At 42.1% G+C, this 18,896-nt stretch overlaps 1 protein-coding gene across 1 annotated transcript in view; it reads right to left on the reverse strand.

The window, feature by feature from the left end:
* Window positions 1-7,482: 7,482 nt before the first annotated feature.
* Window positions 7,483-18,896, reverse strand: part of LOC139375119 (all trans-polyprenyl-diphosphate synthase PDSS2-like) — a 49,932-nt gene continuing 38,518 nt past the window's right edge. Inside the window, exons 6-8 of the mRNA XM_071116597.1 lie at window positions 12,960-13,091; window positions 9,014-9,046; window positions 7,483-8,004 (exon numbers count right to left, since the gene is read on the reverse strand). Coding sequence (XP_070972698.1) covers window positions 7,849-8,004; window positions 9,014-9,046; window positions 12,960-13,091 — 321 coding nt within the window. The 3' untranslated portion in view covers window positions 7,483-7,848. The remainder of the gene's footprint in view (window positions 8,005-9,013; window positions 9,047-12,959; window positions 13,092-18,896) is intronic.

The following is an 18,896-nucleotide window of genomic DNA, read 5'->3' on the forward strand; positions in this document are numbered from 1 at the left end:
GAACGGTGAGCAAAACAAAGCCTACCATCAGTAACACACTACGCCGCCAGGGACTCAAATCCTGCAGTGCCAGACATGTCCCCCTGCTTAAGCCAGTACATGTCCAGGCCCGTCTGAAGTTTGCTAGAGAGCATTTGGATGATCCAGAAGAAGATTGGGAGAATGTCATGTGGTCAGATGAAACCAAAATATAACTTTTTGGTAAAAACCCAACTCGTCGTGTTTGGAGGACAAAGAATGCTGAGTTGCATCCAAAGAACACCATACCTACTGTGAAGCATGGGGGTGGAAACATCATGTTTTGGGGCTGTTTTTCTGCAAAGAGACCAGGACGACTGATCCATGTAAAGGATAGGATGAATGGGGCCGTGTATCGTGAGATTTTGAGTGAAAACCTCCCATCAGCAAGGGCATTGAAGATGAAAAGTGGCTGGGTCTTTCAGCATGACAATGATCCCAAACACACCACCCGGGCAATGAAGGAGTGGCTTCGTAAGAAGCATTTCAAGGTCCTGTAGTGGCCTAGCCAGTCTCCAGATCTCAACCCCATAGAAAATCTTTGGAGGGAGTTGAAAGTCTGTGTTGTCCAGCAACAGCCCCAAAACATCACTGCTCTAGAGGAGCTCTGCATAGAGGAATGGGCCCAAAATACCAGCAACAGTGTGTGAAAACCTTGTGAAGACTTACAGAAAACGTTTGACCTCTGTCATTGCTAACAAAGGGTATATAACAAAGTATTGAGAAACTTTTGTTATTGACCAAATACTTATTTTCCAGCATATTTTGCAAATAAACTCATTAAAAATCCTACAATGTGATTTTCTGGATTTTATTTCTCTAATTTTGTCTGTCATAGTTGAAGTGTACCTATGATGAAAATTGCAGGCCTCATCTTTTTAAGTGGGAGAACTGCCACAATTGGTGGCTGACTAAATACTTTTTTCTCCCACTGTATATGGTGGTGAGAGGAAGCCCAGTGGGCGGCAGTGGGAGAAGATGGAGCATGATGGATTTTGGCTGGCATTATGCTAATTTTCTCATTGATGAAACATTTGATCTTAATACCGTTTTCCTTTCCCAACACAATAATCTGTTACAGAGTGGACCATATTTGACCCTTTGACAAAATAAAATAATTTAAGTTGTTTAGGAGTGCAAGGGTTAATTGATTTAATGCACACACTCACTTCAGAGTAGGCGTTCCCTAACGGATGCATCAATAGGCTCTCGCTAGCTCGTGCACGTCTCTGCACCCCTCCTTGCTTGTTCTGTCTACTATGACCCCTTTGTTCACATTGGAAATTACAGGCTGTGGTCTAATCTTGGGTTAGTTATACTGTCAATGTCAAAAGGTTTTCTTACTCATTTTATGCCTCCTTTTGCAATGTAATTTTATTTTCAAGCCACTATAATGCACTTTTTGATATTCTACTCAATGCATTGAGGACATGCTTCTCAGGTAGGGGCTTGCTTGTTCTTGAGAATAGCTATCATATTGATCCCCCTCGAGTAGTTAATTTCAGTGCATCATTCATATAACTTGCTAGCTAAATATGTCTGTTCTAGAAATTATATCATGCTAGCTAATTATTTCAATGCTCCTTCCAAATGTGAAATTAAAATACAAAAATGACACCTACCTTAGATGTTCCTCTATGTCATCATGGTTGTGAAAGTAAGACTTCCGCCCAAATGCGCACCCCATGGGGGTCTAGAATATGACGTAAACACCAGACTGCAGTTTGGGTAACCGCATCAGTTTGTATCCATGAAGCTTCCCATGTCGGTCAAGGAGGTCAGATTATTTTTTTCCGTCTGCTGTAGATCCTCGAACTCAGAATTCTCTGTAAACTAATTACAACACCATCTATCATCTATATTGCTCAACGACACGAATATCTCCCAATGCCTCAAACGGAGGAGAAAATAAAAGTTGATCAACTCAAGCAAACCAGCCATAATGTCAACCTGTGCATGAGAGGATGCCTGGCTTGCCAAGTACCCTATGCTACCGTTTCAGCATTAAAGGCTATTTCTCATGACATGCAACCAGATTATTTCATTATGACATCTTTCTCAAAATAGTGTTGTTTCTCATAATGAGAATTATTTCGTAATAATTATATTAAAAAATATTGGTTTCTGAGTGGCAGCAATACAAAAGTGCATATCAGATCGAAAGCCTAATGCTTCTTAGGTAGGCCTAGTTCTTAAAGTTTTAGTAGAGAAAATGATCTCGCCGCAGAAGCAAGTTACAGGGATGGTTAAAAACAGCATGATTGCCATAGCAACATCAGGGGAACTTGGCAGAGGGGAGTGGTGCTTTGAATAAGCAGTTCTTAAACATCTTTAATTGAGCCTCTCATTATCCTTAATTGCCAGCCTCACCACGTTACAGAAACCGATGAACTGTATAGGAAGCTCTGTGGACAGGTCGTCTGGATACTGGGCAGCCAATAAAGTGGCAGATGCAAACAGATGATCATGTTTAGCGGACAACAGTTGAGGGCTCAAACAAAACAAGCAGCTTCCGATTTCGTTCATACTGGTGAACCGGCGCTTGAGTTGTGTGGTTGTAATATCAACCGTCTCTGGTATATCTTAGCATGCATAACTTGTGTGCAGCGCAATGGACATGCACCGAGTATGCAAAACCTTATGAGCACCTGTTCTTTCCGTGACAGACTGACCAGGTGAAAGCTTTGATCCCTTATTGATGTCACTTGTTAAATCAGTGTAGATGAAGGGGAGGAGACAGGTTAAAGAAAGATTGTTAAGCCTTGAGACAGTTGAGGCATGGATTGTGTATATGTGACATTGAGGGTGAATGGGCAAGACAAAATATTTAAGTGCCTTTTGAACAGGGTATGGTAGGAGCCAGACACTGCTGGTTTTTCATGCTCAACAGTTTCATGTGTATCAAGAATGGTCCATCACCTAAAGGACATCCAGCCAACTTGACACAACTGTGGGAAGCATTGGAGTCAACATGGGCCAGCAACCCTGTGGAACACTTGACACCTTGTAGAGTCATGCACAATATAATGCATAGTGTCTCAGGAAAGAGTTATCAATACTTGTTATAGAAAACAGTTGGGACCGCAACCTAGGCCTACAGGCCGAGGTGAAAACATTTGCACAGAAAAATGTAAGGCGATGCAGTCGCATACTGTAGCTACTATTGCCCTCCACGTAGAAAACAAAGAGGAGCACAGACACAGAGAAACGTATTTCTAAGAGAAAGAAGCAACAAAAATAAACTTCAAGAGAATTGTTAGGCTATTTGATGTGTAATTTTTTATATAGCAGCTTAATACTTTATATAGCTATATAGATAGTAGGCTACACTGCATAATGAAACAATCCCTAGCAAGTTAGTGCTTTGAGGGTGGACTGACTATTAATTGGCATTAGACTGGTTTTACGCACCACAACTTTCTATGGGCGAGAGTGCGAGGACATCTCATGTCATGCAGGTTCAGATATGCTATACAGTACAATTGGTACAGTAGCTGATTAGTATGCTGTTGCATCAAATGTATTTTACAATCTGTTTTGTTTGAATTTCCAACTTTATGGGCCTCCCGAGAGGCACAGTGGTCTAAGGCACTGCGTCGCAGTGCTTGAGGCGTCACTATAGATCCTGGTTCGATCCCGGGCTGTGTTGCAGCCGGCCGCGACCGGGAGACCCATGAGGCGACGCGCAATTTTCCCAGCGTCATCCTGGTTAGGGAAGGGTTTGGCCGGTCGGGATGTCCTTGTCCCATCGCGCTCTAGCATCCGGGCGCATGCACGCTAATACGTTCACCAGTTGTGCTGTTTTTCCTCTGACACATTGGTGCGGCTGGCTTCTGGGTTAAGCGAGCAGTGTGGCTTGGCAGGGTTGTATTTTGGAGGCATGGCTCTTGACCTTCGCCTCTCCCTAGTCCGTACAGGAGTTGAAGCGATGGGACAAAACTGTAACTACCAATTGGATATCACGAAAATTGGGGAGGAAAAGGTGTAAAAAGTGCAAAAAAATGAAACAAAAATCCAACTTTAATTACTAAACAAGTAATTACATTATTGCCGCCAGCCAGCATTCTAAATGTCAGCATTACGACACCGTGAATAGCTTCTTGAAATGTTAGGCTTAACATAAGAAAATGACGACCAAATAGGCCTACCAATAAACAATTATCCATCAGCTAAAGAAAAGATATAGGCTACATGCCCTGGCACCACAGAAAGCCTATCATCAGTTCGATAAGCAGCCACATAGAAGTAACAATTTCAGCACCATGGACAGTGATCGGAAGTCTATACTGTGTGAGTGGCTGACGTATTCGATTACTACTATTTTCTGTTAAACACCATTTCCTTCACAGAGTGGGCCACAAACTAAATGTAAACAATGGAGAAAATGCATCCCATGACATTTTCACCAGCACAAAGTAAATTATAGTGTTCTTATGAAATGACATTCCATGATACTATATAGCCTACCTAAACATTTGTGATCGAATGCACCATTCTATGACAATGAAAACATAAATGAAATTGATTTATAAACCCCTTTAATACACACTGCAATCAACAACCCCCTTTTCAGCTCCACTTGCAAATTGAACATAAAAAGTAACATTACTATATGGTTTGTGACCCTACTGTGGTTTTAAAACAGAATTGTACAGAGGGTGGAGGTAATGAAATGGTTCTATGGGGTCCACGTTAGATTCCCATGGCCCTTTAAGTCAGCCAAACTTAAATATCTTATTATACTTGTTAGGTCAGGGATATGTGCTGTTTTTTAAACTTATTTCACGCTTAAAATGCCCGAAATCCAACATCATAACCCTTTGATCTAAGGAATATGTCAGCATCTAACAAGACAAATCCAGTTTTGTAAGGTCATTCATGCATGTGGACAGCAACCTGTCTGAGGACTAGAGGCTTTAAGGGTTCTATTCAATCCGCATCACTAAAATTTGTGATTTGAATTTTAAAGGCAATGTTCCTGTTTTAGCGGCGACTGCATTCACAGTAAACACTGGCTTTAATTTTCTATAGCGGAATCTATATTGCTTCAGATCAAATAGAGCCCTAAGTCATTATGTAGACAAAGGTAACTACTATTCTACAATTTTAAGTGATTTGAACTGCCCTTTTAAGCTAAAGAGGATATACAAGAGGAGGTTTGGGAGATTCTCAATTGGATAAAAGTCCATCCTCTCCTAGACTCCTCCATCCTCCGTTACCCGGAAACCATATGTAGAAGTGTAAATTCATTAATAGGCGAAAGGAGAAGTTTGCTCCTCTCCTCAATTACCTCCTCTGGCAGAGGATGCACGAGTGTATCCTATGCGGAAGAGTTTTGAAATCTACCTCACCCCCTTTGAAACAGCGGTTCGTATATCGGATTAGAAAAGCATGTGCATGTTAACAAATATAGGATACTTATCATTTTTAATCTATAAAATGTCTGGCACAACTATTTATTTTGACCACTACTCATATTTTGGGATTCCTTCTCTGTAAAAAAGTAATTTGCCTGATGGATGCGCTAGCGGACAAGGAGTAATTTAACACAAGTGCTTTTGTTTCTACGTTTCCTCTCCTCCCCTCGATTACCTTTGACCTTCTTCAAAAGGAGGCGAGATGAAGAGGCAAGCAATACCAATTAATCTCCCCATAAGAACCTATCGCTCCTGGGTTGCTCGAGGCAAAATGGGTCACCTAATGGATATAAATAATTGTCCAGAAATGACAGGTTCCAAATCCCAGACCCAAATTCCATGGCATTACAAATGGATTCTGCAAGTTAACAAAGCAATGTAATTAATTGGTGCCGTCACAATGTAGGGAGCACAACTTGATCTCTTTCTGTAGAGAACATATATATCTAACATCCACGCACTCTAGTACCCAATGTTCTAGCACTGACTGGTCACAAATGTGTCTGTTGGGTATATAATAAGACACTGCAACCGAGATGGTGCGACAGTCATTATTTGGGTAATGAGCTGGTTCAGTGGCAGCGTGTGGCGCCGCAGTCTGATCTGTCAGCCAATAAGAGCGAGACCTGTGCTGGAAAGCAGAGTCGGGGATCACTGAAGCGAAGGCTTGCAAAGAGGGTCTGGGATTCAGCACTTAACACTGAGAAGTGCTCATTAAAATGCAATTTTTGGACAATATGCTCATTTCTGTAGAAGAGAGAATAGCATATTGCTCCTATTGAGTGATTTCATCCATCAGTCAACCATGTGATGTTATTAACAGGTGTTCATATATACTAATTAAGTCTTAATATCCCACTATTATGGATCAGATTTCTTTTTACGTATCATGTTTTCAATGCACACAAAATATAAAAATAAATGCAAGGCAAAGGGGTAGCCTAGGTCTTCATTTGGTCTAGAATGCATGCAAACCAATCGATGGATGTCCCCCCCCACCCTTTTGGGACACTCCTGTCAGAGAGTAGAGGTTTCCTTCAAATATGCTGTGACGTTAGTAGACAAGGCCAGAGTACTCATCTTCATTTGAGTGGCATTTGAAGATTCTGCCCCTCTAAGACACACTCATTGAAGTCTGAAGTCTCTCTGTTTTGTGGACTTTGAAGTGGTATTGTCCTCTATCTGTAGGAGCATGATGTGGGGACGCTGTAATGGAATCTGTTTTGCTGCGCTGGCTAGCTCTCCACTGCGCCCCATCTGTAATTACAACACACAGACACCCACCCACAGGGGGTAGCTGATGCCCCCTCCAACATTTTATGTAACCTCAGCCCTCTTGACAGCCGAGCAGTCTGGGTGTGACAGACGGCAAACCACAAAAATCATCTCTCTGAATAATAGCAGTCTTGGGTTTCAGATGTACGATACTGTACATGGAGCTGTGTCTCTGTATGGAGCCTTCTAAAATGCAACCTCCCTGCCTTGAAGTTAGATCACTAATCTGTAAGGACCCAATTCTAACTAGAGATCCACACATGTAATTCAGGCCCTGTAGCCCTGTGGCAAGGATCTCAAGAACAGGTAAATGTTCTCAGTCAAAGATATTCTTAGTTTTAGTTATTTGAAGAAGACCCAAAGCAGGTACCTTTATCTTCCCATGTTTCCTTCCTCCTGTCGGCGCACAGCATGGATGAATATTTCATCAATGGCCGGAGGCTTGCCCTTGTACACACTGAATGAAGGAACCTAACAGAGCCAAAAACATAGCGGAAGTGGACACAAACTACCATCGACTGAGATCCAAATTTGTATTTGAAATGCCCTCTGCATTCCTGGATCAGCCTCAGATCTTTCCCCCTCCTTTCCCTGTGCCGTGTGCCCTTCAGGCCGGGCCGCCTGTGACAGACACGGTTGGTAGTGGTGACGCTCCTCCACCCAGTTTCACACCTTGGCTGTCCCAGCCGAGAGTGCCTGGGAAACCACAGGCCACTACCCTGGCGCCAGCCCGCAGCGCACAGCGGCCCAATCAATACCCTTGCATTTCCTGTCCATTTGCTGCAGGTCACGGGATTGGACCTCATTAATAATTACTGCTTGCGGAGCTTCAAGTGTGCTTCTCGTGGCAGGGACAAGGAAAGCTTTGACATTTTTCCCCACCTAGATTTTATTTTGCTATTGCACAGTGACATATCAAAGTTGTAATAGTAGCAAACACAAAACAACTCAAGACGACTGGATGGGAACTGTTTTAATAGCAAACAGTTAAATGGTGTTTTGAAAAGGGCAATCTGTAGTTTCATTTCTGGTAAACGTCTATAGGACTGAGTTCTGCTCACTGATTGGCTTAAATAGAACAAAGATTGTTTTTGTGTGTTTGTGCAATTCATCCTGAGGACACAGGGTAATGGGCGGGTCAGAACTTTGTGACAGTGCTAGCGATGTTCTCCAAAGCTGAGCGTGCCTCAGAGGAAGGGAAACACTGGATGGACTCCAGAGCTTTGTTGCCGTGGTAACGACACAGGTCCATTGTTGAGGTGACACCTTCCTCCAACTTGATCATGGACCGCAGCTGTTGCAGGAAGAGACCATAGGACGACAGCATTTTTTTATGTAAGCAAATGTTGAAATGAGCAGCCTATTGTGACTGCGGAGGACAGAACGTGCAGTAGTCATAACAAAACTGTACATTGGTCATTAGAACCCCTCATCCCGGACACACTGAGTAATCTTAGGTGTCTTTCCCCCCTGCTGCTCTAGCTCTGTCAGGACATATTTGTTGCTCAGGGCGTTCTACCTAATGAATTCTGAGACTGAAAAGCCCCTGTGGGCCTTCGCTTAAAAAAACAGCAGGCAAGGAGCGTTGCTCCACTGCGCTAATGTGTGTGCACACTCGTCAGTTTCAACACAGGGACACAGCACACTCCAAGGGTCTTCTCCGCACTCCATTACTTCCCAGAAAGGCCCTGTCCTCTGTCCACCACTTTCTTTCCTATGTCGAACAACAGGTGGCAGATATTTCCAAAATATGGTCTGACCATCTTCATGGTTTCAGACTGCATTACATTAAGACTAAGAGGAGCAGTGCACAGGGTACACCTAGTGTTTGACACAATATACATTTCAGAGTAAAAGCCCAGGCAAGCAGAACAAATGTATTTTATTCTAAGTACTAATCTATATGGAAATGGAAGTTAGAGTAACTATAATAACTGGGGTGCGGATAAGGATACATTCTCTCTATATCCCCCCTCCTGTCCTTATGAAGGAGATTCTGACAATGCCACTGTCGCTGTCTCCTCCACAAATAGTCCTAGGTACCTAATCCCCCACGATCTGGTTTCAGACGTGATCAGAGATCCCCCCCACCCCCCCACCCCACCACCACCACCACCTTTGTTTCTTCCTGCGCCCAGTCTGTCCCCTCCTTTCCCTCCAACTGACTTTGGGAAGGAAATTTCAAACTTAAAATTGGTTAGAGCGGATGGCAACCGTTTAAGCATCTTAGTCTTGCAACCCACCTTGCTACCATACCACAATAATAAACATCCACTGTATGTATGTACATCCACCCTGCTTACCTTTGTATAGTCAATAGTTCCAATAGTTTTTGCCTGTTCACAGAGCAAGAAAAAGGGAAAGACATTTAAGTATACAGTGAGTATAAACATGCTCTTTCCATGACAGACTGACCTGGTGAAAGCTATGATCCCTTAATGATGTCACTTGTGACATCCACTTCAACAGTGTAGATGAAGGGGAGGAGACAGGTTAAATAAAGATTTTTAAGCCTTGAGACATTGATTGTGTATGTGTACAAGTTGAATGGGCAAAACAAAAGACTTAAGGGCCTTTGAACGTGGTATGTTAGTAGGTGCCAGGCGCACCGGTTTGTGTCAAGAACTGCAACGCTGCTGGGTTTTTCACACTCAACAGTTTCCCGTATGTTTCAAGAATGGTCCACCACCCAAAGGACATCCAGCCAACTTGACAACTGTGGGAAGCATTGGAGACAATATGGGCCAGCATCCCTGTGGAACGCTTGACACCTTGTAGAGACCATGCCCTGACGAATTGAGGCTGTTCTGAGGGCAAAAGGGAGGTGCAATTCAATATTAGGAAGATGTTCCTAATGTTTTGTACACTCGGTGTAGATCTTTACCTTGTGGAGAGATTTTATTTATTTATATACATACATACACATACATACATACAGTGCCTTGCGAAAGTATTCGGCCCCCTTGAACTTTGCGACCTTTTGCCACATTTCAGGCTTCAAACATAAAGATATACAACTGTATTTTTTTGTGAAGAATCAACAACAAGTGGGACACAATCATGAAGTGGAACGACATTTATTGGATATTTCAAACTTTTTTAACAAATCAAAAACTGAAAAATTGGGCGTGCAAAATTATTCAGCCCCCTTAAGTTAATACTTTGTAGCGCCACCTTTTGCTGCGATTACAGCTGTAAGTCGCTTGGGGTATGTCTCTATCAGTTTTGCACATCGAGAGACTGAAATTTTTTCCCATTCCTCCTTGCAAAACAGCTCAGTGAGGTTGGTGAGAGCATTTAATAATAAATAAAGGTAAAAAAGCATTTGTGAACAGCAGTTTTCAGTTCTTTCCACAGATTCTCGATTGGATTCAGGTCTGGACTTTGACTTGGCCATTCTAACACCTGGATATGTTTATTTTTGAACCATTCCATTGTAGATTTTGCTTTATGTTTTGGATCATTGTCTTGTTGGAAGACAAATCTCCGTCCCAGTCTCAGGTCTTTTGCAGACTCCATCAGGTTTTCTTCCAGAATGGTCCTGTATTTGGCTCCATCCATCTTCCCATCAATTTTAACCATCTTCCCTGTCCCTGCTGAAGAAAAGCAGGCCCAAACCATGATGCTGCCACCACCATGTTTGACAGTGGGGATGGTGTGTTCAGGGTGATGAGCTGTGTTGCTTTTACGCCAAACATAACATTTTGCATTGTTGCCAAAAAGTTCAATTTTGGTTTCATCTGACCAGAGCACCTTCTACATGTTTGGTGTGTCTCCCAGGTGGCTTGTGGCAAACTTTAAACAACACTTTTTATGGATATCTTTAAGAAATGGCTTTCTTCTTGCCACTCTTCCATAAAGGCCAGATTTGTGCAATATACAACTGATTGTTGTCCTATGGACAGAGTCTCCCACCTCAGCTGTAGATCTCTGCAGTTCATCCAGAGTGATCATGGGCCTCTTGGCTGCATCTCTGATCTGTCTTCTCCTTGTATGAGCTGAAAGTTTAGAGGGACGGCCAGGTCTTGGTAGATTTGCAGTGGTCTGATACTCCTTCCATTTCAATATTATCGCTTGCACGGTGCTCCTTGGGATGTTTAAAGCTTGGGAAATCTTTTTGTATCCAAATCCGGCTTTAAACTTCTTCACAACAGTATCTCGGACCTGCCTGGTGTGTTCCTTGTTCTTCATGATGCTCTCTGCGCTTTTAACGGACCTCTGAGACTATCACAGTGCAGGTGCATTTATACGGAGACTTGATTACACACAGGTGGATTGTATTTATCATCATTAGTCATTTAGGTCAACATTGGATCATTCAGAGATCCCCACTGAACTTCTGGAGAGTTTGCTGCACTGAAAGTAAAGGGGCTGAATAATTTTGCACGCCCAATTTTTCAGTTTTTGATTTGTTAAAAAAGTTTGAAATATCCAATATATGTCGTTCCACTTCATGATTGTGTCCCACCTTGTTGTTGATTCTTCACAAAAAAATAAAGTTTTATATCCTTATGTTTGAAGCCTGAAATGTGGCAAAAGGTCGCAAAGTTCAAGGGGGCCGAATACTTTCGCAAGGCACTGTACATACACACACAGTGGGGCAAAAAAGTATTTAGTCAGCCACCAATTGTGCAAGTTCTGCCACTTAAAGATGAGAGAGGCCTGTAATTTTCATCATAGGTACACTTCAACTATGACAGACAAAATGAGAAAAAAATCCAGAAAATCACATTGTAGTATTTTTAATGAATTTATTTGCAAATTATGGTGGAAAATAAGTATTTGGTCAATAACAAAAGTTTCTCAATACTTTTATATACCCTTTGTTGGCAATGACAGAGTTCAACTGTTTTCTGTAAGTCTTCACAAGGTTTTCACACACTGTTGCTGGTATTTTGGCCCATTCCTCCATGCAGATCTCCTCTAGAGCAGTGATGTTTTGGGGCTGTTGCTGGGCAACACGGACTTTCAACTCCCTCCAAAGATTTCCTATGGGGTTGAGATCTGGAGACTGGCTAGGCCACTCCAGGACCTTGAAATGCTTCTTACGAAGCCACTCCTTCGTTGCCCGGGCGGTGTGTTTGGGATCATTGTCATGCTGAAAGACCCAGCCACGTTTTATCTTCAATGCCCTTGCTGATGGAAGGTTTTCACTCAAAATCTCACGATACATGGCCCCATTCATCCTTTCTTTTACACGGATCAGTCGTCCTGGTCCATTTGCAGAAAAACAGCCCCAAAGCATGATGTTTCCACCCCCATGATTCACAGTAGGTATGGTGTTCTTTGGATGCAACTCAGCATTCTTTGTCCTCCAAACACGACGAGTTGAGTTACCAAAAAGTTCTATTTTGGTTTCATCTGTCCACATGACATTCTCCCAATCTTATTCTGGATCATCCAAATGCTCTCTAGCAAACTTCAGACGGACCTGGACATGTACTGGCTTAAGCAGGGGGACACGTCTGGCACTGCAGGATTTGAGTCCCTGGCGGCGTAGTGTGTTACTGATGGTAGGCTTTGTTTTGCTCACCGTTCTTGTGATCATTTTGACCTCACGGGGTGAGATCTTGCGTGGAGCCCCAGATCGAGGGAGATTATCAGTGGTCTTGTATGTCTTCCATTTCCTAATAATTGCTCCCACAGTTGATTTCTTCAAACCAAGCTGCTTACCTATTGCAGATTCAGTCTTCCCAGCCTGGTGCAGATCTATAATGTTGTTTCTGGTGTCCTTTGACAGCTCTTTGGTCTTGGCCATAGTGGAGTTTGGAGTGTGACTGTTTGAGGTTGTGGACAGGTGTCTTTTATACTGATAACAAGTTCAAACAGGTGCCATTAATACAGGTAACGAGTGGAGGACAGAGGAGCCTCTTAAAGATTAAGTTACAGGTCTGTGAGAGCCAGAAATCTTGCTTGTTTGTAGGTGACCAAATACTTATTTTCCACCATAATTTGCAAATAAATTCATTAAAAATCCTACAATGTGATTTTCAGGATTTTTATTTTCTCATTTTGTCTGTCATAGTTGAAGTGTACATATGATAAATTACAGGCCTCTCATCTTTTTAAGTGGGAGAACTTGCACAATTGGTGGCTGACTAAATCATTTTTTGCCCCACTGTGTGTGTGTGTGTGTGTGTGTGTGTGTGTGTGTGTGTGTGTGTGTGTGTGTACAGACAGACAGACAGACAGACAGACCAATTAAACTGTCAGGGAAAAAGTAATGGCACGGGATAAGTGGTTCAGTACCTGTTGCAGCTGATAACGCCATCTCTCCTGCCCCACAATCTGCCGGTGGAAAACCACAGGAGCAGAGTTCAAACTGAATGTTACTGGGCCTGCTGAACTGTTCTTCACAAATGGCTGCAGGTCAGAGTTCAACTAAAGAGTGGGAAATGACAGCATTAGTCAGTCATGACAGCCTAATCATAATCCTTACATGTTATATCTCACCAACTACAGCGTTTCCCAAACTTGGTCCTAGGGACCCCAAGGAGTGCATGTTGTGTTACCCAGCTGATTAAAATAATCACCGCTTGATGAGGAGTTGACTATTTGAATCAGCTGTACAATTATGTCCTTTTCACATTTCAGCATGATTCCTTTTCAGCAAAGCCAATCTTTCAGGTTTCCTGCAGTGTGGTGTATTGGGGTTGTGCCGCATAGTATCATGGGGCTTTATGTGTTGAGACTGAGCATGTTCTAGATAAATGGTTGAATTGATTCCATTCTCATTATGAAACAACTAAACATTGGCAATGAACCTATGGGAACTATTCTGCCTGGAAGAAGTCGGTTTTAACAAGTTTAAGGCTAATGTTAGGACAATGTTTTGCTAGTAGAGGCAAGTGCATAGTCGAGCTAGCTAAGAGAAAGAGAGTTTGCATTGTCATGGATGGCAGAAAAGGATTTGAGACGGACGTCGAAGCGAGGAAACAAAGTGATTAAAAAGGGAGGAATAGGCATGCGAGGAAGAACTGGGGAAATTAACCTCTAGGGTATGTGGAACGCTAGCGTCCCACCTGGCCAACATCCAGTGAGATTGCAGAGCGCCAAATTCTAATACAGAAATACTTATTATAATAATTCAGAAAATATACAACTATTTTACATAGGTTTAAAGATTAACTTCTACGGCGAAAGCATACCTTACTATTATCTGAGAACATAGCCCAGCAGACAAATCATTACATACAAAGAAGAGTTACACAAGTCAGAAATAGAGATAAAATTAATAATTTACCTTTGATGATCTTCATATGGTTGCACTCAGAAGACAATTTATTCAATAAATGTTCCTTTTGTTCGATAAAGTCTCTTTATATCCAAAAACCTCAGTTTTCTTCAGTAATCCACAGTCTCAAACGCAGTCACAAAATCCAAATAGTATCCATAAAGTTCGTAGAAACATTTCAAACGATGTTCATAATCAATCCTCAGGTTGTTTTTAGCCTAAATAAATCGATAATATTTCAACCGGACAATAACCTTGTCAATATAAAAGGTAAACAAGAAAGGCACTCTCTCGGCCGCGTGCATGAAAAAGCTCTGACACGGCAGGGTCCACGCATTCAGACTGCTCTTACTACCTAATTTTTCAGAATACAAGCCTGAAACAATTTCTAAAGACTGTTGACATCTAGTGTAAGGCATAGGAACTGCAATTTGAGTCCAAAGTCAATAGATACTGTAATGGCATTAAATAAAACTACAACAACAAAAAATCCCACTTCCTGAATGGATTTCTCTCAGGTTTTCGACTGCCAAATCAGTTATGTTATACTCAGACACTATTTTAACAGTTTGTGAAACTTTATGGTTTTCTATCCAATTATATGCATATCCTATCTTCTGGCCCTGAGTACAAGGCAGTTTAATTTGGGCACGCTTTTCATCCAAAATTCAAAATGCTGCCCCCTACCCTAGAGAAGTTAAGGATGAAACGTCAAGTGAAGTGGATGAGGAAAATATTAAAGTAAGTGACAATCAGGAGCCAATTGAGAAATGAAAAATTGCTAGAATTGTTGAGAACATTGGACAGTTTAATAAAAGTGTGGAGCTCATATACAGAACGGTTTGAATATTTATTTCTTGCAAATGACATTGATGAGGACAATTGTGCCTACATTTTTTTGTTTAATGGGGCTAAAGACATTTAATTGACTATGCGGTCTGCTACAGCCACACAGGCCAGATAAGACATATGGGGATATACTGAAAGGACACTTTTCGCTGAAAAGTTTAAGTTCCACAGAAGAAATCAGGAAGAGGGAGAATCAGTGATAATGTTTGCTGCTTCGTTAAAGAAGCTATCAGAGTACTGAGTTTAATGATGTTCTAAATGACACCATTAGAGACATAGTATGTGGGCTATGGCGTGAAGCTACACAAAAGAGACTATTGACTGCATGTAATCTGACACTGGCAAAGGACATTGCAGTCCGTGTGTCCATGGAACTAGCTGCTAAAGATGCTCAGTAGTTGAGTTCATCAGGAAAAGTGCAGGGAGTTGCAACTGAAAAATGCTATGACGGCGCCATGTTGAAAGTCTGAGCTCTTCAGTAAGGCCATTCTCCTGCCAATGTTTGACGATGGAGATTGCATGGCTGTGTGCTCGATTTTATACACCCGTCAGCAACGGGTGTGGCTGAAATAGCCGGATGTCCACCTAGTTTTGTATATACAGTGCATTCAGACCCCCTGACTTTTCCCACATTGTTACTTAACAGCCTCATGCTAAAATGTATTTTTTTTTGTCTTCATCAAGCTACAAATAACAACCCATAAAGTCTAAAAAACAGTTTTTACTTTATAAAAAATTATTACATAAGTCTTCGGACTCTTTACTCAGTACTTTGAAGCCCCATTGACAATAATTACAGCCTCGAGTATGACGCTACAAGCGTGGCACACCTGTATTTGGGGAGTTCTCTCCATTTTCTTCTGCAGATCCACTCAAGCTCTGTCAGGTTGGATGCAGAGCTTCGCTTCACAGCTATTTTCAGGTTTCTCCAGATGTTCGTTCGGGTTTAAATCTGGGCTCTGGCTGGGCCCCTCAAGGTCAAGGACATTGAGAGACTTGACCCGAAGCCAATCCTGCGTTGTCTTGGCTGTGTGCTTAGGGTCATTGTCCTGTTGGAAGGTGAACCTTCACCTCAGTCTCAGGTCCCGAGTGCTCTGGAGCAGGTCTTCATCAAGGATCTCTCTGTACTTTGTTCCGTTCATCTTTCACTCGATCTTGACTTGTCTCCCAGTCCTTGCCGCTGAAAACATTCTCATAGCATGATGCTGCCACCATGCTTCACCGTAGGGATGGTGCCAGGTTTCTTCCAGACGTGATGCTTGGCGTTCAGGCTAAAGAGTTCAATCTTGGTTTCATCAGACGAGAGAATCTTGTTTGTCATGGTCTGAGAGTCCTTTAGGTGCCTTTTTGGCAAACTCCAACAGGGCTGTCAGGTGCATTTTACTGAGGAATGGCTTCTGTTTGGACACTACCATGAAAGCCTGTTTGGTGGAGTGCTACAGAGATGGTACCCTGACCAAGGCCCTTCTCCCCCGATTGCTCAGTTTGGCCGTCCGACAGCTCTAGGAAGAGTCTTGGTGGTTCCAAACTTTTTCCATTCAAGAATGATGGAGGCCACTGTGTTCTTGGGGACGCACAGATCTGGTACCCTTCCCCAGCTCTGTGCCTCGACGCAATCCTGTCTCGGAGCTCTACGGACAATTCCTTCTAAATCATGGCTTTGTTTTTGCTCTGACATGCACTGTCAACTATGGAACCTTATATAGACAGGTGTGTACCTTTCCAAATTATGTCCAATCAATTGAAATTTACCACAGGTGGACTCCCAGTTTTCATCAAGGATGAATAATGCAAACAGGATGCACCTGAGCTCAATTTAGAGTCTCATCACAAAGGGTCTGAATACTTATGTATATAAAAAGGTATCGTTTTCTGTTGAATACATTTTTAAAAACCTGTTTTTTCTTTGTCATTATGGGGTATTGTGTGCAGATTGATGAGGGGAAAACGTGCATTCTTCCAATCACCGGTTGAATACCTTGGACTTGTCATCAATGCAATGGGCCTTCACAAGGCTCCGTCTAATGTCAAGACTATCTTGGACCCCAGCTCCTCAGAACGTAAGCCAACTATGTTCTTTCCTGGGGTTACTGAATTACTAACGACGATTTATTCCGAGCTTAGCAATGAAGCTGAAGACGCTGCATTAGTTGTTTTGTCAAGACAAAACATGGAAATGGACAGAACAATCCGAGGAAGCATTCGTGAAAACCAAGGAAACACTTCTGAAATCTGATGCGTGCCCCTGTGACAATTTTGGACCCCCTTGTGGCCCCCCTAAATGTGGAGTATGAAATAATTTTTGCTATCGTTCTTTTTTTACATCCGTTATTAGACAGTGGCAACAATGATTATTATGAACATGGTCTTTTGCCTGCAATGCAGTGAAGAAAACAATAACGTCTAATATAACTGGCCCCTCTAACAGTACAACTGGCCCCAGCTTGGCCCTCCCCAGTTGAAATGGTCTAGACCTGCCACTGGTGTAAACCAGTCTGAAGGCTCTCGTATATTGGTTCACTTATGCCCGAAAATAAATTCGTTAAAATGGGCAAAATATTTTATATAAATTAATATGGGCAGAATATTGAGTAAAATAAATCAAATGCAATGGCTCCCATGAGGAAACATGTTGAAACCAGTCTGAAGGTTCTCATATATTGGTTCCCTTATGCACTAAAATAAAAATATGGGTAGAATATTGTATAAATAAAAATGTGTTGCATTCCTCTTAGACAGAATAAATAAAACTTAGTAAATCCAAAGTGATGAATGCGGTTGCAAAATCGAATGCTTCTAACCAAAAGTCACCTAACTTTCGTGGTTCTTCCATAGGCTATGGTAGGCTAGACCAACTTGTTGGATGCACATTTAATATCCAGCTGTTTAGTTAGGCCATCATCAGCTGATCCAGAAAATACGTTTCTGAATGACAGTCAAGTGACACAGCACATGATGCCAAAACAGCGTTGAGAAGAATGTCCAGAATATGTTGATGTCTTGTTTGTTGCGCCAGCGAAGGCAGTTATGATCCGTGTTGGATCCAATCCAATACCCCTACATTTGTTGATTATCTGCTCGTCTGCTTGAGTTACAGAAGGGTCTAGAAGATTTAACAGAGAAAGCTTATGTTTTCATATGTTTCTGTGTATCGGATTGGACACCGGGTACAGTAGGGTACTGTGTGCAATTGTGTAGGATAGGCTATTGCATTAACACCCAACAGCATTTTCCTTCCTATTATCCAAAAACATTTAATGCAACAAATGAGTAGCCTAGTGGGCTTTTAAACAAAATTGTTTGGTGAATTTGAAAGATATAAAGATATAAGAGCCCAATAAGATGGACTCTGATCCCTTTAATTGTAGAGGCTATTGTTACTTTGTCTCTAAATCAGTTTCCATTTCTATTGTCATGTGACAGTCTTTTTTATTTTATTGAAACAACCAAATGTCAGCCTTTTACCAGATCCAAATATTTTCACATTAACTGGTTATTTTCATAAATTCAGTAGCCTACGCTACAAAATATAATATTCTGCCCGTATGAACACATTTATCTTAGGCAACAGCCTAAAGAACAGCTACATGATTGATTGAAAAGCAGCAAATAGACAATGTTACATTTTTTTTTTTTTATAAGAAGACAGACAATAGGCTAAAGCTCACTTCAGTTTCCCCGCAGCATTGAGTGCACAGCAGGGTCTGTATGCAGCATAGTACCCTCTACAAAAAGATACTCAGATATTAAACTGCAAACATGTTCTCTCCGCCCCATGGCAAAATGAGTAGAATTGCAGGAAATTAACTCAATTTTTTTTTAAATGACCTCCGCTGTCAAGACGGGGGCAGCTAAAAAGTTTTGCTCCTCTAGGTGGGGGAGGGAGGGCCCCCAAAAGGCTAGGGTCGGCTCTGACTGCATGTGTGTGTACGGATACACAAACCCCCGAGCCACTGCAGACCCTCATGATGAGTGGCCCGCACCACTCTTTTAAAAGTTGCCCATCCCTGTTCTAGATAATGGTTGAACTGATTCCTGTCTTCGGTCTCATCATTTTTTGCCCATCCCCAGTTCGATCTTGTCTCATCTCTGCAACTCCCCAA

Source organism: Oncorhynchus clarkii, chromosome 19 (assembly GCF_045791955.1).
Source record: "Oncorhynchus clarkii lewisi isolate Uvic-CL-2024 chromosome 19, UVic_Ocla_1.0, whole genome shotgun sequence".
NCBI lineage: Eukaryota > Metazoa > Chordata > Actinopteri > Salmoniformes > Salmonidae > Oncorhynchus > Oncorhynchus clarkii.